Consider the following 21,834-nt stretch of genomic DNA (forward strand, 5'->3'; position numbering starts at 1 on the left):
ATGCCGGCAGTATGGGAGAGCAGCAGGTCATCCACAAAAATCTGTTTTCCCCTTCCCCATAAACCAGCTGCTTATTGTGGGTAGAAGGACAAAGGTTACATGGGAAAGTAGGAATTACAGGCATGGGAAAGCAGGCAAGGTATAATGGTTACAGGTTGCAGACAATGCGGGCTGGGGGCGGGGGGGGGGGGGAGGGGCGGTGGAGGAGGTCACGGAGAGCAGGTGCCTCCAGGTGCCTCTGGGACCAGATTACAAGCAATAGGGGCTGGGGGTCGAAAAGGGCGGGCAATGGCTGGCGCCTCTGGGACTAGATTGTTTCAGCAACAAGGTTGTTAATCTTTTCATAATGATAGGCAGTTCTCAGGAAAGGAGGTTGGACTGCATTCCGATGTTGGCTTCCATGTCCTGGGGCGTACAACTCTCAACTAGGTTTTCTCTAATCACACTAGAACAATCACATGAGCATGATTAATATTTCTTATAATTATAGCGTCCCCGCTATTCCATTTCTGCCCCTAACATTCCTCACTGCTATTTCTATCATCTCATATCTATGAGATTAGTTTTAAGTGAAAAGTCTCATCCTGCTGGACTGCATTTGCTTCTGCCTTGAAAGCAGTTGGCTGGGATGGAATACAGGGAATGCAGGATCTAAAATGAGGAAGACATTGGATACAGCAGCAAGCAATCAGACTACAAAAATAAACAGGAGAAAAAAATGAAGCCTGATTCTCTAGAATCGCCTCCCTGACCTGGCTCAGCTCTTGATTTATCCCAGATATTGTAGTTATTAGAAGTGGCATTCAGGGCTTTTACTTTGCTACATGTCAGCGGGGCCACTTCTACCTTAAGGGAGCCTACCATTACCAGCATGACAAAAATGGTGAAAGCAATATATTCAGCAGGACTCCTGGTAGAAGATCGCCGTTGCAGTCCAGTGCCACGGCCGTGAGAAGGTCCCTTTTGGTTCAGACCCTGTGATGTTTCTGGGGCATAAAGACAGTCAGTCGTCATAAGAAACAAGGCCTCCCAATCCTGCTGGCAGGGATATATGAATAAACAGTGACCCCACATGTCAAAAACTAATCAGCCGGCAGCTTAGTATGTCCATTACCATCAGGGAGGGTGAAATTATCAGAACAGTTCATATTGTAGTTATTAGATATTAAAAGACCATATAGAGCAACCGGTAAAAGTCGGACATTTGCCACAGGAAGTCCTTCCCTATGCAGGACAGCAGGTGGCAGCACCAACAGGAATTTCAAAAATAACAAATTCTGAAAACATGTTTATGCACTTCTTACACTCACACCCATGGACTTCTTCGGCTTTCTCTCCATCCTCCCAACCCTCACATCACAACTGTGAAGACTGTCCCTTCTCCCTGCTTCTGCCCTTTGCCCCTTCTCAGTCGATGAGAAACAAATTTCAATGGAGGGGAAGAGTTGAGACAGTGGGACATGAGGTGTCTTCAGACATGAGCTCCCCAAGGTTGAAAGGATCATGCCTGGCCTAAGCTTACATCCAAGAGCAAAACATTCTTCATTGATTACACGGGCTAAAGATGCCGCTGAAGCCAGGGTCTTAGCATCATCTTCAGGATCCAGGACCTCATCCTTTTAATCTTGTTTGTCTTAGAAGGGGCCATCTGCCCTAACTGGTTTGGCTCAATGGATAGAGCGTCGGCCTGCGGACTGAAGGGTCCCAGGTTCGATTCTGGTCAAGGGCATGTACCCTGGTTGCGGGCACATCCCCAGTAGGAGGTGTGCAGGAGGCAGCTGATCGATGTTTCTAACTCTCTCTCCCTCTCTCTTCCTCTCTGTAAAAAATCAATAAAATATATTTTTTTTAAAAAAGAAGAAGGGGCCATCTGGTCACAATTATCATTTTAAATACAGTTATTTTATAATTATTAAAGTGATTTAATAACATCAAATAAATTTCACTAAACAGAGAAACATTTTTTAAGTCACCCATAGCCTTATACTCTAACTAGAGGCCCGGCACATGAAATTTGTGCACAGGTATGGTCCCTAGGCCTGGCCTGCGATCAGGGCCATCTTCCCCAGCTGCCCGCAGCCGGCCCCGCCCCTGACGTTACCCACCCCCGGTTCCCAATTCACCATCAGGTGATTGGTGCCTGACAGCCGGGGGAAGGGACCGAGAGGTTGGCTGTTCCCTCCTGCTGGCCGGCCCCACCCCCACCACAGGTGGCTATCAGGCGATCAGAGTCTGCCAGCCAGGGAAAGGGACCAAGAGGTGGTCAGTGCACCTCATAGTGACTGGTCCAGTGGTCATTCTGGTGGTTCTGCCGTTAGGGTCAATTTACATATTACCCTTTTATTATATAGGATATGGTCACAGTTGTTTTATTTATTTACTTTTTAAAATATATTTTTATTGATTTCAGAGAAGAAGAGAGAGGGAGAGAGAGATAGAAACATCAATGATGAGAGTGAATCATTGATCTGCTGCTTCCTGCACACCCCACACTGGGGATTGAGTTTGCAACCTGGGCATATGCTTTGATCGGGAATCGAACCATGACTTCTTGGTTCATGGGTTGATGCTCAACTGCTGATCCATGCTGGCTGGGCTGATCACAGTTGTATTAGATTGTTCTTGTGTTTCTATTTTTGTGAACATTGTGTAGTTACAATTTTGTAGATTGTTCCCTTTATTTCTTTTATTCAATCCTCTTAACCTATATTTGGGGACCCATGCATAGAGCGATGTAGCCTTGGCTCATTGTGGGCTCATATTAGCTAAGGGAAAGGGGAACAAAATAGATGATTGAAGGACTAGAAATAACCAACTGTCTGGGTTTGCCTGGGACTAAACCGGTTTTAGGATTGAAAGCTCTGTGTCCCAAGGAAACCCATCAGTCTCAGATAAACCAGGACTATTTCTAATAGGTCACCCTTTTAGAAACAAGTCCCCCAAATTAATCCCATTTAGGGTTCAGAATTCCATTTTAATTTATCTATTGGCCTTTAGCTATACCTTTTTGCCCTTCTTTTTTTAAATTTTCTTTTTTTGTGATCACTCTAGGGAAGCTGGACTCAAGCTTTATACCCTTAAAAATTATTGAGAACCCCAAAGAGCTCTTGTCTATGTAGGTTGTATCTATTCATATTCACTGCATAAAAAATTAAAATTGAGAAAAACTTAAAATATAAGGATAAATAAGCACGTTTCATTAGTTGTGAAGGGACAATGTTGACACACCTCACGTAGCCTCTGATCACTCCCTGATACATTCATGAGAGAGAGAAAACAGCAAATAATACCTTAGTATTGTTATGAAAATAATTTTGGCCCCATAATCCCCTTCAAAGGATCTCAGGGATCCCCAGCATTCCCAGACCACAGATAGAAAACCACTGCTCTAAAAAGAACTGCATCCTTCACTTTTTTAGTCTTTTTAGACTTACTATTGGATGAAGAAACTTGGTTACTATATAAGTCTCCCCTCATCCTTTATGCTATGGTTTCCATGTATATTAAATCTACACATGTGATAAAGTTCACAATGCAATGTTATAATTTTTGCTTTAAACAGACATATGTAGTTTAAAGATACTAAGAAAAAATATGTATTTTAGATTTACCCACAAATTTACCATTTCTCTTTATCCATCCAGCGACTCTGTTCTTTCATTTGGATTTCTTTCCCTTCAGCCTGAAGAACTTTAGCGTCTCTCTCAATGCAGGTCTGCTGATGACAAATTTTCTAAGTTTTCTTTTTATCTGGAGATGTTTTTATTTCATCTTCGTTCTTAAAGAATATTTTTGCTGGAAAAGCAACCCTGAGTTGACGATTTTTCCCTCCAGTGTTTTGAAGAAGTTGTTCCACTGCTTTCTGGTCTATGCTGGTTTTGATGAGAAAGCAGTGACATTGAAAATGTGGTTCTGTGATTGCAATGTGTTCTTTTTCTCTGGATGCCTTCAAAATTTTCTTTTTATCTTAGTTTCCAGCAATGTGACTTTGATGGGCCTACATGTGCTCTTTTGTTTATTTTTAGTTCTGCTCTGAATTTATTGAACTTCTTAAACCTGAAGATAAATGCCTTTTTCAACAGCTGGGAAATTTCCAGCCATTATTTCTTTGAATATTTTTTCTGCCTCATTCTCTTCTCTCCTTCTAGGACTCCATGAACACACATATTAGAGGGGCTTTTTTTTATAGTGTTCCACAATTCCTGAGTTTCTACTCATTTAAAAAAATGCCTTCCTCTGTTCTTCCGATTGAATAATTTCTATTTATCTTCAAGGCTCTTTCTTCTGCCATCTCCATTCTTCTATTAAGCCCTTCCAGTAATTTTTTTAAATTTCACATATTGCATCTTTCAGTTCTAGAATTTACATTTGGTTCTTTCTTAAAGTTTCTATTGCTTGCCCGGCCGGTGTGGCTCAGTGGTTGAGCACCAACCTATGAACCATGAGGTTGTGGTTCGGGGCACATGCCTGATTTGCAGGCTCAATCCCCAGTGGGCGGTATGCAGGAGGCAGCCAATCAATACCCTGGTGGGTATGGTACTAACGATCTTGCTAGGCCTATCAGAGTCAACAACAATAAAGTGAATCAGTGATGAGTGACTCAAATAAAGTGAGTCAGAGTGGGTGGCAATAAATGCAGAAGTCACCAGTATTGTTAGGGCTAGTAGGTGTTTAGATGGCTGGATGATGAAGGAGGAGCTATAGTGAAACATGATCAGAGAAACAAAGAACAAACTATGGGGTCCCTACCCCTTATGATCTAGTGATTGGTTCAGCACTCTTCCTTCCAGGGCAGATGCCTACACATGCTATGGTGATGGGCTGGTTGTTCCAGCAGGTCCTGGCGTTTTGGTGTCAATAGAAAGCTTCCTCTTCTGGGGTTTCATTTGCCTCCTCCCTCCTCCCTCATTTGCCTCCTCCCTCAATTGACAAAAAGTGGCCCAACCTGGACTTCTAAGCACCATGGGCCAAGCAGTCCACAGCCAGCCACCTGACCTGCTCTGCCATCCAATGAGAAGGCAGGACCTCAAGCACTGGCTGAACCCCCAGGTTTCCAACTCAGGGCAAGGAGGAACAGTGCAGACCAGAAACTGAGGAGGAGTCCACGGAGGTGAATACTACTGCCTTCACCAAAGGCGTCCCTTCACCCCACCTCACGTTAATGAGGTCGGGTCCTGGTGCTGCCACATGGTCTTCGCTCTTCTCCCCAGAGCACCCAGCCTAGAAAAGAAAGGCAGAGGTAGGAAACCAGGAGCATAAAGAAATGGAAATAGAGGCTTTGAGAAAGAGAATTTAAAAACAAAAACTAGGCAGATTGTATGGTCCCCAGAGAACTTTCTTTAGCTTTTCCTTCCGTTAAGTCTGATTGTTGGTGGTTAAGAGGTTTTCCTGGTCTCAGAAATATCAAGCCTCAATTGGGGTAAAAATCAGCTCCAATATTTCGGTCATCCCTAAGCCAGACCACAGTGGAGTCTACTCTAGAGATTTAAAGTCATGCTGATAAATACTGTGTATTTCCAGTAACTTTCTGCTCCTCCTGCTCCCCAGAGCCTTCCCCAGCTACAGCCTCATTGCCTTGTCGGGGCCAAGCCCTCTCCCTTAGCCTGGAGTGAGGAGACCTGACTCACAATTGTAAATGAAAGACCTAATGTGTCCAATATTTACACTTAACTTTTTCTTTTCTTTTGTGCATTTTAAGCTCCTCAGACCTGCCCTTTCTTCCTCTAAATCCTCTGAAATGAAATTCTGGTGCTTGGTTTTAAACAGCAAGCCTCACAAATGCTAACAAAATAAATCTGAGCAAGATGAGGACAGAATGTACTCCCTCTTAGCCTAGCCTTGCAGAAAAACAGACATGATTCTGCTCATACAGTTGATTCTGATAAAGTGGAGAACCAAAAACATTTAATCTCACTGGTATGAAAATACATAATCCTGATCCATGTTATATTTATGTCATCTTTGGAGTGTAATTTACACAAAGGAATCTTTAAAGACATTCAGACTTCTAAGATGATTGCTTTATGACCATGTAGTCTATAAATGTTAAAAGTCTGCAATTCTGATTGATCATTGATAACTTATTACTCATAAAAAATTAATTAACAGCCGAAACCGGTTTGGCTCAGTGGATAGAGCATCAGCCTTCGGACTGAAAGGTCCCAGGTTCGATTCCGGTCAAGGGCATGTACCAGTGGGGGGTGTGCAGGAGGCAGCTGATCAATGTTTCTCTCTCATCGATGTTTCTATCTCTCTCCCTTCCTCTCTGTAAAAAATCAATAAAATATATATTTTTTAAATTAATTAACCTTTTACTTTCCAGAAAGCATAAATACTTGTGAGATTATTGTTTATGTGTTAGACCAGAAGAATATATTTGGTATTCTCTTTTCCTCCTTTCAAGGATAAAGATAAAAATCCCATTACTCTGTTTGATTTCTTATCAGAGAGTTTAAGATTCTGCAATTATTTGAATTAACTGGAGGAATCCATGCTCAGTGATCTACCAGGGAAGATAGGAACCAGCCTATGGGAAGAGCTGGAAAAGGAAAGAGGAGCAAAGAACAAACTGATGGTTGCCAGATGGGAGAGGGGGTGGAGGGGATGGACAAAAAAGGCGAAAGGGATTAAGAAGTATAAATTAACAATCATAGAAATGGTCAAAGGGATGCAAAATATAGCATATGGAGTCCTATATAATAAAACCCTGATATGTAAATTGACTGAACGGCAGAACAACCAGTCACAATGATGGGCATTGACCACGAGGAGGCAGATGCTCAATGCAGGAGCTGTCCCCAGCCCACAGGCCCTGACCCAGCAGCAGCAGCAAGGGGAGAGGCTGGCAAGTAGGTGGTGCCAGGTCAGCCAAGCCAGGTGCCAGCAGGGGCCTCCCCCTCCCACACCCAATTGCCCCGCTGGCCTCCCCACAGATCATCCCTGCTTGCCGGCCAGGCATAGGGACCCTACCCATGCATGCACCGGGCCTCTAGTATAGTCAATAATATTGTAATCACTATGGTGTCAGGTGGGTATTAAACTTATTGGGGGAATCACTTTATAAGGTATACAAATATCTAAATGTCTAATCACTATGTTGTACACCTGAAACTAATATAATATTGTATGTCAACTGTAATTGAAAAATAAATTTAAAAGGAAAAGAAAAGAGAGAGAAGCAGTAAAACCCTGAGTTCAGTTACCTCAGGATTTGGAATTTGTCTGTGGCCTGCAGCACCCCTTCCCTGGAGTAATTATAAGGAAGACAGAGGCTCTGATCATGGGGTTCTCATCTCTACTGGGCCTCTGTTACTTGAAAAACAATAAAAATTCTTCTTTTAAAATACATTTTTTTATTGATTTCAGAGAGAGGAAGGGAGAGGGAGAGAGAGATAGAAACATCAATGATGAGAGAGAATCATTGATCGGCCACCTCCTGCATGCAAGCCCACAACCCAGGCATATGGACCAACCAGGAATTGAACCATGACCTCCTGGCCCACGGGTCGACGCTCAACCACTGAGCAACACTGGCCGGCCAAGCCGACAATAAAAATTCTTAAGCCCAATAAGAAACTTCCTTCTCGAGTCAGAGGCTCCCCAGGAAGATGGAGCAATAAGATGCTCAGAGGAGAGGATATTGTCAGAGCTGAAGTTAGATCAAGGAGGAGGATGAAAGTGAGAGCACAAAGGCCTGGAGGAAGGGAGGTGAGGGACAAATAAAAGCAGAGTAACGAGAAGGAAGAGAACCTACACACCAGACCTGAGCAGCATGCATGCACCCGGAATAGAGATTACTTCATGCAATGGGGGTGACAGGGATTGCCCTCCAAGCTGTCCCTTGGACTTAGGATGAAAGGACAAGGCTCTAGGAAGGAGAGGACCCCAGAGGAATGGTGCTTGGGAAGGAGCCTGGTCATTTGGAATGACCCTGAGAGAGCCCGGAAGAAGCTCCTTATTACTGTTACAGGATTAAAAACATACAGAAGTGTACCGTTTTTCAGTATATTTTGTATCTTTATTTTTTTTTCACTGTTATTAGATAGTTGAGTTACAACCATATGTGTTTGTTGGGGGCAAGCAGGAGTATTCTGTGGGGGTGGAGAAAGAAGGAAAAGTCAGGTCCAAAGAGGGATAGCAGACAAAAATCTTAAAGCAACAGTGGGGCTGAATAAAGGAGGATTCAAGGGTTAGTGTAGGGAGGAAGAAGGAAAGAAGCCAGCTAAGAGACTTTCTAGCCTTACTTGCAAAGATTCAACCACACACATTTCCTGACCCTGTATATGGGCTATTAGACATTGGTGGTGTGAGCCCAGGCCTAGCAGATGGCTTGGGAATGCCCCAAGCCATGGTTCTCAACCTTTCTAATGCCGCAACCCTCTAATACAGTTCCTCATGTTGTGGTGACCCCCAACCATAAAAGTATTTTCATTGCTACTCTACAACTGTAATTTTGCTACTGTTAATGAATCGTAATGTAAATATCTGTGTTTTCCGATGGTCTTAGGCGACCCACAGGTTGAGAACCGCTGCTGTAGAGCCTAAGACCATCGGGAAACACAGATATTTACATTACGATTCATAAACAGTAGCAAAATTACAGTTATGGAGTAGCAACAAAAATAATTTTATGGTTGGGGGTCACCACAACATGAGGAACTGTATTAGAGGGTCACGGCATTAGGAAGGTGGAGAACCACTGCCCTAAGGGTTCCCAGAGAGTCTCCTAAAAGAATTGTGCATTGAGAGCACTAGAGCAGGTGAGGAGCCATTCCTGACATATGGCAGTCTTTGTGGCCTGAAGAATGGGGGGACAAAGGGTGAGTAAAACCATTTGACAAAGCCACCACGAGGTATGGCTCTGAGCCCCGGAGGTGTGCAGAACTTCTAGACGAGGCTGTAGTCCACCCAGGATGTGACCCGGTGACCACAGTGGTGCAGAATCCTCCACACCTGCCTGCCCCCTCCCCCGCAATCCCTTCCCTTTCAGATCAGAGCCCCGTTGTAGGGGCTGCTACTGACCTACCACACACCTGCCTCCTTTGAGGACAGGACCACTGGCCTCCACAAGGACTTCCTGACCCCGTATCAAGCCGTCGGTGAGTGTTTCTCCTAGGGAGCCTGGCCTCTGTGCCCAGTCATGGCCCCTGGTATCTGCCTAAAGAAGCCGCAGTTGAGGCCTAATTCCAGCCCTGTGCCAACTGGACCCTGGTGGACGAGCAGCTTCCAGGGGTTGTGAGCAAAAGATTACCTAAGTGAGGGCCCCAGACCTGCTTGGTGGAGAAGCTCAAGTTCACGGGTCACACAAACTTCAATTTCGACAATAGGTAGGCTGGTAACATAAATGAGTGGAAAGTCAGGGAGGGAAAGGTATGGCCGATGAAAGGCAACAGCCATAACTCACAAGGAACCATCCTACTATTTACTATTTTGTACAGATAGTCCAAGAGAGTCCAGAGTCCTTGCGCTCCCACCCCTGATCTCTGAAGCCCACGTGGTTTCAGAGTTTTCCCCCTTAAGTTGTGGTGGGTGAGCTATCCCCAAGCTAGACAGTAGGTGGCGCTCAACCCAGAGAATTAGAAAAAGGAACCAGAGAATTACTCAACCCATTTCCAGTAACTGCTCCCTCCTCCCCCCTCAGGGCCCTCTCCAGCCCCACCTCTTGTTCCCTAACCTGGGCCAAGTCCTCTCCAAGGTCCCAGATGGCCCATTCCAGATGCTTGGTCTCAGAGGTGGAGAATTATCTCTGGGAAAGCCCCAACTCCACAAGCCGTGCACGTATGATGTGAGTGTGCCCTTGGAGAGGCCTGGAGGAGAGGAAAAGGATGGGGTGGGACCCAGGGGTGTATGTATACACACACACACACAGAGAGAGAGAGAGAGAGAGAGAGAGAGAGAGAGAGAGAGAGAGAGAGAGAGAGAGACTTAATGCAGAGAGGACTTAGAAATTGCCCGTAGCTTCCAGCAGCCTTTCCTGGGGGTGATCAAGCCCAATGCTCTGAGCCAGAAAACTAACATTTAACTGTCCCTCACTTGAACCACCATGTCTCCCTCAGATCCCAGGGTGGCGGTGGGATCTGCTGAAGCAGAAAGTAGCCCCCAACTCTGTATGAGACTCTCCAGGGAGATAAGCAATGGTGGGAAACTCACTGTGGAGCTCAGGCTGCATAGGAGGCTGAAGGAACTGGGGCAGAGAGGGGCGATAAGGGAGCAGGCAGAGGTGCCAGGCCTCAAGGGCTGAAGCCACAGCTGCTAATGCCTTTGCTGGTCCCTCAGTCCCTTGGCACATAGCCTGCCCCGACTCCTCATGACTCCACAGGTCTCATCTTGCCCTCAACCCCTCACAGGTGGTGGCTGCTTCTCTGGGGTGTCCTCCAGGCTTGCCCCACACAGGGCTCTGTGCTCTTGGCCCAGCAGCTACCCCAGCAGCTGACCTCCCCAGGGTACCCAGAGCCATACCTCAAAGGCCAAGAGAGCACCACTGTCATCGAGGCCCCGGAGGGCTTTGCTGTGAAGCTTATCTTGCAGGACTTGGACGTGGAGCTGTCCCAGGACTGTGAGCCGGACTCTGTCACAGTGAGCTGGGGTCCTGGAGGGACTCTGGGGAGGGATCTTCCTGGCCTGGAGCCCAGGGGGCAGTGGGAGGTGGCAGCGCCCTGAATCTCAGAGGATGGATGAAGAACCCAAGTCAGGGGCACAGGCGGGCTTACCTGGGAGGCCAGGGTCTGCTCAGGTGTACAGCCTCCACCAGCAGCCCTGTCCCTGGCCCAAAGGAACACACAAATACTGCCAATCCCTAGAATAAAGAGCAAGGACTCACACGTCAGTCATTAAACACACCTGAATACTTGCTCTGTCAGGACAGGAAGCTGGGCATGAATAATAACAAAAGATTTGGTGACTGAGTTTACCTTAGAGGAGCTATGGCAAAAGTTCTTATGATTAGGGCATGATCAGAATAAGGACACTTTAAAAACAGTACCTCGTGTTATCTTTTGGTTTAAGTTTTATTTTTATCAAAATAATACATGCACATAGTTGTTGTTGATTTTTAATCCGAGTACTACAAGGCATATAATGAGAAACAACTGTCTCCAGCCTACTTCCCACCTCCATTGTACTCTCCTGGGGCAATCAGTTACAATTCATGTAGCTGCTTCATCTGGTAGTTATTTTCATCTGTATCAATAACATGCTTACTCTGGTTTTGTTTGTGTTTTTTAGAACACATTTGAAAGGGTAAAGTTGGTGATGCACGGGCAAGCTAAATAGCCATCTCAGGCAGTGAATAAAGAAATTTTAATTTATTTAAGGAAAAGGGGATAGAAGTTGGAGATATCCAAAAGGAAGGCCTACACAACACTGAGCCAAAGGGTATTGGGTCCATGATGGCAGCAACAATATCCTTAGGACAGTGAAGCAAGGAAGGCCATAGAAGAAGCAACAGGAAAGCCTTGGCTGGGCTGCTTTGCCTCACTGAGAAGTCAGAGAAAAGGGGGTCCAGGAGACAGGTTGGGGGGGGAGGGGTTAGCCTGGAGCGATAGCCTGGGGGGAGCTGCCCCTGCCCATTGCTCCTCTGGTTACAAGTCTCCTGGGGTCGCTTAGAAAAAAAGAAGGAGGAAGGAAATGGTGTTGCGTGCTCCCCTGGGGGAGTGTGTGCACTGGGTCCTTTGTCCTAAGCATATTTATCTCTCTCTTGCAGGTGGAAATCTTAGGGGAGGTCTCAGGGGAGAGTCTTAATAGAATATTCGTCAGTTTTCTAGGTATGCTCTACTGATTGGTCAGTGCCAGGGCAGGGGGTGTCCTGAGGCAGCCACAGCATCACTTGTCAGGTTTTGCTGCTTTTCTAGACCTGGAGCTGAAATACAACTGAGGCCTTGATGTTATCTTTAAGGAGGAAAAGGTCAGGGGGTCCATCGATATGAAAGATCAGGGGTCCAAACCGCATGAGCAGTGATATGCTAGAGGAGGATAGGTTACCTGGGGGGTGAGGTTCTTGTTTTCCCACTTTCCCCCTTGCTAGGCATCCGGGGCTTTCTGCCCTGGTGAGTTTCTGTGCCTGGCCTTGCTCTGCTCATGTCTGTCTAGTAATATCACCCATTAACTTTCTACGATAGGACTAGCTCTATCTCAGAACCTCACCACCTACATTTCCCCTCCTCCATCCATCCTTCCAGTTTCCCAATACTGTCGTTTTTTATTAAATCTAGAGTCATTGTTTATATTATTATAACTTGAAAATATTCAGATCTGAGCCGATGGAGTACAGTAATTATAGGTTTGTTTTTTTCCTCCAACTTTGGTTTCCCAGGAGGCAATAATTACATGGAGTTCTTTGGAATTTTTTTTTGGTTTTTGTTCTCATCTTTGGTTTGCTTAGTTCTGTGTTACTAACCTCCCCAAACTCGTAGCCAGGAGAGTAAATCTCTTCTCAGCGCATTCAAGCACAAATGTCAATCTCTGAGTCCTCTTTTTTATTGGTGACTCCCACCTGCAGATCTCTTTTTTTTTTAGTTTCTTTATTGATTAAGGTATCACATATTTGTCCTCAACCCTCCCCCCCCCATTCCCATCCCAAACCCTTCCCCACGCATGCCCCCACCCACCTGTTGTCCGTGACCACTGGTTAGGCTTATATGCATACATACAAGTCCTTTGGTTGATCTGTCCCCCTTTCCCCCACCCTCCTCTACTTTCATGCAGACCTCTTGATGATTTATTCCTTCAGTCTGAATTCTTTGCTCTCTAAGCCTTCACACTTTCTGGGAGTCCCCTTCTTCCTCATGCTGGAGATTCCCTTTGCCTGTCCTGTGTTGGAACTGAATCCCATCACCATTTCTTTCCTGGTTTCCTCCCTCATTTTTGTAGGAGCACTTTCTCCTCCAGAAAAGGTTTGTGGGAGTAAATTTCAGAGGCTCTTACATAACCCTAAATGTCTTTGTTCTGCCCTCACCGTTGATGGATTGTTTAACCGGGTTGCATTCTGGGTTGGAAGTCATCTTCTCTCAGAAATTTGATGGCATTGTCTTCTGGCTCTCGTGTTAAGTCTGGTAGCATTGATTCCTGGTCCTTAGTTATTTTTCTCTCTAGAGCTTTTGGAATATTTTCTTTATTACCAGTATTCTGAACTTTCATTATGATATGCCCTGATGTGCTTTTTTACTGGTTGTACAGAGTTCTTTGAATCTAGAGACTGTTTTAATCTAGTCCTTCAATTTTAGGAATGTTCTTTTATTATTTCTTAAATTATTTCCAGACATCTGCTCGCTTTATTTTTGATTTCTGGAACTCCTGTAATTTAGCTGCTGTATGTTCTGGACTGATTCTCTAGTTTTGCTATTCATTCTGTCGTGTTTTCCATCTCCTTGTCTTTTTGTTCCACTTTCTGGGAGATTTCCTCCTTTTAAATACCAACTGTAATGGTTTATTTTCTGTTGACATATTTTTATGTCTAAAGCCTCATTCTTATTTTCTGAATGTGCCTTTTTATAGAATACTGTTTCTGTTTACTAGACAATACTCTTTTCCCTATAATAGAATTATTTTTAAATGTTTCTTCTAGTCCCTGTATTATCTCTACTTCATCCAAGTTCTTTTTTACTCTTCATTTGTTTTAGTCTCTGCTTTTCATCTCTCCTACAATGTTTGATAATCCTTGGCTGTCCATTCATAATTAAGAATGAAGTACTAGAATGATATTGGATGCTCTGTGTGATAGCTGAAATTTGTGAAACAAGTTTAAAAACAGGGTTATCAACAAGGTGACTTAGACGTCTGTGGGGGGCTCCCAATGTCAGTATACAGAAGTACTCTCTTTGGGGACAGCCAGCCTCAGAGAGGAATCCTCTGGTCTCCTGATCAGAGCTGCCAGCCTTCTAGTAAACAAGCAGTAGCATCTCACTGTTTGATATGTAGACTTTCACCTAATCCTTCTGTTTTCAGTTCTGGCCTCACTCCCTCTATCAAGTGTCCCAGGGGATCCCAAGGCCAGGGTCTCTGACTCACGCTCAGGTCTCCTGCCAGGGTGAGCCAGAAAGTTATCCGGATGCATAAGGTGGGCAAAGGGATCCAGAATCCTGAGGTCTCCCTACATAGGCTCCTATGAGCCTCTCCCTCATCCCCATCGTCAGGGGTGCCTGGTTATCCTAATTTCTGCGATGAGAACCTGCTTGCTTTATGTTGGCTTCCACCTCTGCAGAGTCAGGCTGTCCCTTTTGCGTCCCCATTCCACCTTTCAAGATGTTACTGGCATCGCGCATCTGCTGTCATCCCTCACTGTTTTGTCCTTAATCATGTATACCATTTCATCCCTTTGCTGTCATATTAATGGGCTTTGAGATAAATGCATGTTTAAAGCTTCAGATTTCACCAGAAGCCAAGACTATATTCAATTCAACCTATTTTATTGAGCACCTATCATGAGCCCTGTTCTTCTTAGTCATGGACAATTTTAAGCCCAGATTGACTCTTCCCTTGTCATTGAGGAAATTCAAGCTCAGGAATAGAATTCTTTTCTCCTCTCTGCTGCCAGGGCAAGTCACATACACGCACACATACACATACACACACACACACACACACACACACACACACACACCTTAAATGCAATATTCTCAATCAGACTATGGGCTCCTCGGTAGCAGAACCATGTCTTAATCATGTCTGTATCCCCCCACTTAGCATAGTGTCTTGCACATAGAGCATAATAACTCTCAAAAAAATAAATGAAAGAATAAATGAAATCCAAGCTTACCATATGTGTAGGACACATAGCACAATGAATTTTGAATGAACAGGTATTTCATATCATCTTCACCACTGCTCTTCAGGGACATACTGGAAAGCTGCCCTGACAGCAAGAGGCCTCACAGACCACTTTACAGGACAAGAAACTAAGATCTGAAGTGGCTGAGCAACTGCCCTTGTCACACAGGGAGTTAGGAGCAAAGTCTTGGGACTCACAGCTTAGTGTTCACTCTACTTTGCTAGTTAGACTCCTAAGTGATTCTGTTTAGCCAACAACTTGTGAGGAAGCTAAAAAAGAAAGCTGAAGAGTTTAACAACCAATTAGACCAGTAAAGGACAGTTTCAGAGAGCAAACGGCTTCTTCCCCAAGAGATAATGGGCCTCTTAAATATGGGGCTTAAGTTTGTTATTGTTCCGAGGAAAAGAACAGTATTGGAATGTGCCCAAGCAAGGCATTTGGGATGACTGAGAAATTTTCTTCATGCCAACTTTTACCCAGTTAATGTGATCGCAGTGAGATAGGCTGGATAGCCTCTTAAAGGAATTTGAGACTTTGGAAAAAAAAGAGCGAATGAAGAACTAGCAAGAACTCGGGATGTGGGTCAATACGAAATCAGGAATAAAATTTTAAAAAATAAATCAATAAAATAAGCTGAGCAGTGAGCCATGTGCCCAGAATAGAGACTAAGCAAGAAGCATGAGTCAAGGGAGCTCCTTCCAAAGTGTCCTGCGTTGGTTTGGGGAACCCACCGAAAGGAATTTGAGCAGGGGCGAGGCAGTCAAAAGGGTTTGACACAGAGACAACCTGCTTAAAGAACATGTAAGTTAAACAACAATAGCCAGAGTATCCACACTGTGTACACTTGTGTCCTTAGATTCCCACGCCTTGTGGGGCTTTATTTACAGTTCATGGGGTAAGAGGAGGGACACTCGAAAAGAAGGAGAACAGGAAAGACTAGGAACCCCAGCTAAGTGTTTGCAGAGGGTCTTATTGCGTCACAGATGTTGGCCCACAGGAAGGTACTCAGAGAAGAGGAAGGTGATGGGGTTGGAGAAAGCGGATGGAAGGGACTTGTGTCTGCATCGTCGTTGATTCAAAGCCGTGGTGCTATAGGCACCCTGTTGAGCATCGGGGATTCAGTGGTCAGCAGAATAGATGTACTTCCTGCCTTCTTGGAACTTACAATCCAGTGGACTATTGGGAGAACCCTAGGGTTTCCAAGGAACTTCTTTTTTTTAATTTCTTTTTAATTATAATTGACATAAAGTATTACGTTAGTTTCAGGAGTTCAATATATTGACTCGATATTAATATACCTTACAAAATGACCACCACAATAAGCCTAGTAACCATCTGTCACCAAACATAGTTGTTACGATGTTATTGACTCTGTTCCCCAGGAGCTTCTTGAAAGAAGGTAAATATGGTAGACTTTATGATAATTATAGTAGGCTAAAGAAATATGCAAGGTATCTGGTCATGTCTGGAAGAAACTGGGGAGTCAATAATGGAACAGGAAGCTACTTGAGCAAAGTTCCACAGAGAACAGCTCGTCAGCCCCAGAAGTGTGCAGACCTCCTAGATGGGGATGAAGCCCAGGCCCATGATGTGACCCTGTGACCCCTTATGTTGCAGATTCACACCACACCTGCCTGCCCCCCTCTCCTTTCAGATCACAGCCAGTGGGGTGGATCCAAGCTGGTTCTATGGCCAAGTGGGCTCTTCGCTGGGCAGCCCCCCAGGTCAGAGGGAGTTTGTGTCCTCGGGGAACAGTTTGCGGCTGACTTTCCGTGCACCGGCCTCCTCTGAGGACAGGACAACTGGACTCCACAAGGGCTTCCTGGTCCTCTACCAAGCCGTGAGTGAGTGTCCCTCCCGGGGTGCACTCTCTGTCCATAGCCATGGCCCTGATATCTTGAAGCTACAAGCGGAAACTTGAGTGGCTATTGACACTGGGCTCAGGAACACCTAGGCCCACACCTTCCCTGCCCCCTCCTGGCCCCTGCTGATGAGTTGCCAGTTAAAGGGCAGCCATTGCTCAACAGTTGTTTCCATGACTATTTACTGGCCCAGAACTTGCAGATCATCTTGTTTTGCAAGAGAAGCCAAAGGTTACCAATTGCTTTTCAATTGGTAACTCATAATTTTTTGAAAGATAATATATGCACACTATAAAAATGTTTTAAAAAATGGTAAAGAGTAAGTCTTTCTCTGATCTCTGGCCCTTAGTCCCTGACTATCTTGTCCAGAAACAACTATGTTCTCCATTTCCTGGGTATTCTTCCAAAGATAAGCTATGCCATTCAAATATAATTGTGTGGGTGGGTGGGTGGGTGGGTGGATGTGTGTGTGTGTGTGTGTGTGTGTGTGTGTGTGTGTGTGTGTTTGTATTGCATGCATACTATTCACAATGTTTTAAATTTAGCATTTTTCACTCAGTGATATATCTTAAAGATCATCCCATATGCATGTGGCTAGCATTGCCTAATTACTTTTAATGGCCATATAGTATTCCTTTGATCGATGTGTCATACTGTGTTTAACCAGTCTTCCACTGGTAAATATTTTGCTGCCACAGATAGTACTACTATGGATATCTTATTTATATATCTTGGAGCACACATATGAGGGTAAATTCTTAAAAATTGAAATGCTAGGTGAAAAAATGCATTTTTAATTTTGGTATTGCTAAATTTCCCTCCTACACTCCCACTAATCATGTCTGAAAATGCCTGTTCCCCCATATCCTAGTTTGGCAAACTCATTAGTCAACAGAGCCAAATATCAACAAACTCATTAGTCAACAGAGCCAAATATCAACAAACTCATTAGTCAACAGAGCCAAATATCAACAGTACAACTATTGAAATTTCTTTTGAGAGCCAAATTTTTTAAACTTCTTCTAACGCCACTTCTTCAAAATAGACTCACCCAGGCCATGGTATTTTGTGGAAGAGCCACACTCAAGGGGCCAAAAAGCCGCATGTGGCTCGCGAGCCGCAGTTTGCCCACCACGGTCCTAGTTATTTGTTTTTCAGCATTGACCATCTGATCAGTGAAAAATAGTTCCAATGTTTCAAAAGAAAACAAGAACCACTTTATAGGTCAAACTAAATATGGCCATGGGCCAGATCACTCTCTGGGGTGCCAGTTTGCAATTCTGTTCTAGGTCTTAATGACCACTTTTTCCCTATAGGTATGAACCATAGTCGGCCCATCAGCCAGGTTAGTGGCGGCTCTGAGGCTGCACACACACCTGGAGACAACTCCTCCAAGATCCAGAACCACTGCCAGGAGCCCTATTATCAGGTGGTGCCAGCAGGTGAGTCCCCACCTGCTGGGGAACCAGCTTCTATGCGCCTTACTCCCTCCAAGGGGCCTGTGGCACCTACTTTTATAGCCCCACCTCCCAGTTCTGAGCCTTACCTCATTTCACTCCTCAGAGACACTCACCTGCAGAGCCCAGAGCCCTGGGAAAGAGACGCTGGACAAGGAGGAGGCTCCTCACTGTGTGCCTGGTGAGTAGTGACCTATCAGTGCAGTGACTATGGCCACTTTTTAAACAGGGGCCTGTGGACCAGGATACAGGGGGTTAGAGGAAAGCCTTCAAATAGAAAGAGGAAATAAAGGTAGAAGGGGAGGAAGAAGAGGGAGCCAAGAAGGTCCAGAAAAGAAGAGGCAAGGAGCTTGTCCCATATTCTCCAAAGATCAAGAGTTAACCAAGCCCAGCCGGTGTGGCTCAGTGTTTGAGCATCGACCTATGAACCAGGAGGTCATGGTTCAATTCCTGTCAGGGCACATGCCCAGATTGCACCCAGGTTGCAGGCTCGATCCCCAGTGTTGGGGCGTGCAGGAGGCAGCTGATAAATGATTCTCTTTCATCATTGATGTTTCTCTCTCTCTCTCCCTCTCCCTTCCTCTCTGAAATCAATAAAAATATATTTTTTTAAAAAAGAGATAATTAAGAAAGCAAAAGCATGAAGGAAGTTAATCAGATGGAAAAGTGAAGGAGACAGAGGGACAGAGTTTATAGACAACTAGAGGCCTGGTGCATAAAATTCATGCATGGGAGGGAGGTCCCTCAGCCCGGTCTGTACCCTCTCCAATCCGGGACCCCTTGGGGGATGTCTGACTGGGATCTAGCCTAAACCGGCAGTTGGATATCCCTCTTGCAATCCAGGACCGCTGGTTCCTAACCGCTCACCTGCCTGCCTGCTAGCCTGATCTCCCCTAACTCCCTCTGCCTACTGACCTGATTGCCCCCTAGCTGCTCCCCTGCTGGCCTGATCACCCCTAACTGCCTTCCCTGCTGGCTTGATCACCCCCTAACTTCCCTTCCCTGCTGTCCTGAGTGCCCCTGACTGCCCTCCCCTGCTGGCCTGATCGCCCCTAACTGCTCTCCCCTGCTGACCTGATCACCCCTAACCGCCTCTGCCTCAGCCCCCACCACCGTGGCTTTGTCCAAAAGCACATCTGGAAGATGTTCAGTCTAATTAGCATATTACCCTTTTATTAGTATAGATGCTGCTATGAGCCTTCATGTACAAGTTTCTGTTTGAATGTATGTTTTCAATTCTCTTGAGTATATACCTATGAGTGGAATTGCTGGCTCCTATCATAACTCTATATTTAACTTTTTGAGGATTTGCTAAACTGTTTTCCACAATGGTTGCACCATTTTAAATTCCCATCAGCAGTATATGAGGATTCAAGCCTACCATTTTTGAAACCCATGTTTTTTAGTCAAACCATTGCCTTTCTAACCCATTTGAATAAATTTTTCAGATTTTACTCCTGATCCACAAAAAGCTCTAGGGGCAACCTGAAGGAGGGTTTTAGAGTGGCTTGGAGGGGAGTAGTAGTGAGAGATGTAAAAAAATGAGGAAATGGCCATGGGTGTGGCTCAGTTAGTTGAACATCATCCCATGCACCAAAGGGTCACCAGTTGGATTCTGCATGCCCCCAGTGGGGGGCATGCAGAAGGCAGCCAATCAATGTTTCTCTTTCACATTAATCTTTCTCTCTCTCTCTCTCTCTCTCTCTCTCTCTCTCTCTCTCTCTCTTCTTCTTCTTCTTCTTCTTCTTCTTCTTCTTCTTCTTCTTCTTCTTCTTCTTCTGTCCCTCCATCTCTCCCTCTAAAATCAATAGAAACATTTTTTAAATGAAGAAATTACACAGAAGACAGAGACAAGAGACGCTGAAGGCAAACTCTGCTTGCTACATGAGTTTGCTCAGGGTGGTCGCACTAAGAGTCTTAAAAAGTAGCCTAATATGGCTAAGGAGGCAAGAGGAAGAGCACTTCACAGAAGTAGGTCTTTAATCATTGTGGCTTGATGCATGCTGGTTTCTCACCCTTATCTCTCCTCTCTTCCAGTCTGTGGACAGCCAGTCACCCCCATCACCCAGAACCAGGAGGCCCAGGGTTCTTCCAAAGCTAAGCTGGGCAACTTCCCCTGGCAAGCCTTCACCAATATCTATGGCCGTGGGGGTGGGGCCCTGCTGGGCGACAGATGGATCCTCACGGCCGCCCACACCATCTATCCCAAGGACAGCATCTTTCTCGGGAAGAAGAGGAATGTGGACGTGTTCCTGGGCCACACAGCCATAGATGAGATGATCAAACTGGGGAACCACCCTGTGCGCCGTGTGGTTGTGCACCCAGACTACCGTCAGAACGAGTCCCACAACTTCAATGGGGACATTGCCCTCCTGGAACTCCAGCACAGTGTCCCCCTTGGCCCCCACCTCCTCCCGGTCTGTCTGCCCGACAACGAGGCCCTCTACCACAGTGGCCTGATGGGCTATGTCAGTGGGTTTGGTGTGCAGATGGGCTGGCTAACTACCGAGTTGAAATACTCAAGGCTGCCTGTTGCCCCGAGGGAGGCCTGCAAGGCCTGGCTTCAAGAGAAACAGAGGACTGAGGTGTTTTCTGATAACATGTTCTGTGTCGGGGATAAGACACGGCAGCAGAGTGTCTGCCAGGGGGACAGTGGTAGCGTCTATGTAGTGTGGGATGACCATGCCCATCACTGGGTGGCCACGGGCATCGTATCCTGGGGCATTGGGTGTGGCAAAGGGTACGGCTTCTACACCAAAGTGCTCAATTATGTGGACTGGATCAAGGAAGTGGTGGGTGGGAAGGGCTGACCCTGGTGCACTGAGCAATGACACCAGCACTGTGGAGGCCCCAGAATAAGAGTGTTGAAAGTGAAGACTGAGTCCTGTGGGTGGGGAGGGGGTGGGCAAGGAGTCCCTATCTGAGTCACTGAGAGAGAACTCCTCCTCTGCTCAAGGCTGATCTCATCCCAGATAAGAAGGGTGTCCCCCAACCCCTACTCACCCTCCACCTTCCTGTGAGTTTTCGAGAAGCCCAGGGAAGCCCTGTACATCTCAGTGAGTTTCACTTTGAACTTTACTTTCTGCTTACACAGCCACCCTCTCATCCCCATGTTCGAGTGATGTATGAAGTGGTCTCAATGGCATTTCATCTTTGAAACATTCCCAAATCTCTTTGATTGACCTTCAAATATTCAAACTGTCAGCTGCACCGCCTACCACAACTCCCAGATGCAATTACAGTGACGGCTCGGTTTTGGTTACATATTCTGTATACCAGGCGCTTCATACATGTTACTTCATTGACTCCTCACACCAAGTTTGCAAAGGATGTGTTATGACCCACATTTTATTTTATTTTATTTTATTTTAGGTTTATAGATTTTAAGTTTATTTTTACTCCTTTACATTTTGTTGGAGTTCGTTTTTAGATACAGTTTTTTAATTAAATTTATTGGCGTGACATTGGTTAATAAAATTATATTTTCAAGTGTACAATTCTATAATACAACACCTGCATATTGCATTGTGAATACACCCAAAGTCAAGTCTCCTTTCATCACCGTATATTTGAGCCCCTACACCCTTTACTACCTCACCCCAACCCCTCTGGTAACCATTGTACTGTTGTCTGTGTCTATGAGTTTTTGTTTGTTTGTTTGTTCATTTATCACTTTCAGTTTTATATTCCACATGAGTGAAATCAAATGGTTCTTGACTTTTTATCTCTGACTTATTTCACTTAGCAAGAT

The 21,834-nt window shown here is 45.3% G+C and overlaps 1 protein-coding gene and 1 long non-coding RNA gene across 3 annotated transcripts; one reads left to right on the plus strand and one right to left on the minus strand.

The window, feature by feature from the left end:
* Positions 1 to 186: 186 nt before the first annotated feature.
* Positions 187 to 10,762, minus strand: LOC129149829 (uncharacterized). The gene is made up of 4 exons (XR_008556649.1): positions 10,710 to 10,762; positions 4,996 to 5,220; positions 3,624 to 3,715; positions 187 to 445 (listed from the first exon to the last, which is right to left on the minus strand). It is a non-coding gene; the product is annotated as an uncharacterized LOC129149829 (long non-coding RNA).
* On the plus strand, positions 9,664 to 21,606 carry C1RL (complement C1r subcomponent like). 2 transcript variants are annotated; one of them, XM_008144883.3, is made up of 6 exons: positions 9,664 to 9,784; positions 10,347 to 10,575; positions 16,419 to 16,608; positions 17,943 to 18,068; positions 18,190 to 18,264; positions 20,121 to 21,606. In XM_008144883.3, exons 1-6 carry the CDS (start codon positions 9,702 to 9,704, stop codon positions 20,891 to 20,893), a joined length of 1,476 nt encoding a protein of 491 aa, XP_008143105.2. In that variant the 5' UTR covers positions 9,664 to 9,701; the 3' UTR covers positions 20,894 to 21,606. The 2 variants fall into 2 exon arrangements, with proteins under 2 accessions (XP_008143105.2, XP_028006232.2); XM_028150431.2 differs by lacking the exon at positions 10,347 to 10,575.
* Positions 21,607 to 21,834: the final 228 nt, after the last annotated feature.

Source organism: Eptesicus fuscus, chromosome 7 (assembly GCF_027574615.1).
Source record: "Eptesicus fuscus isolate TK198812 chromosome 7, DD_ASM_mEF_20220401, whole genome shotgun sequence".
In the NCBI taxonomy this organism is placed as follows: Eukaryota; Metazoa; Chordata; class Mammalia; order Chiroptera; family Vespertilionidae; genus Eptesicus; species Eptesicus fuscus.

Excerpts from the sequence above, each read along its gene's own strand:
- C1RL (XM_008144883.3), top strand. The coding sequence starts at position 9,702 with ATGGCCCATTCCAGATGCTTGGTCTCAGAGGTGGAGAATTATCTCTGG. Across the intron at positions 9,785-10,346 it reads ACAAGCCGTGCACGTATGAT|GTGGTGGCTGCTTCTCTGGG; the intron begins GTGAGTGTGCCC and ends AACCCCTCACAG. Across the intron at positions 18,069-18,189 it reads TTATCAGGTGGTGCCAGCAG|AGACACTCACCTGCAGAGCC; the intron begins GTGAGTCCCCAC and ends TTCACTCCTCAG.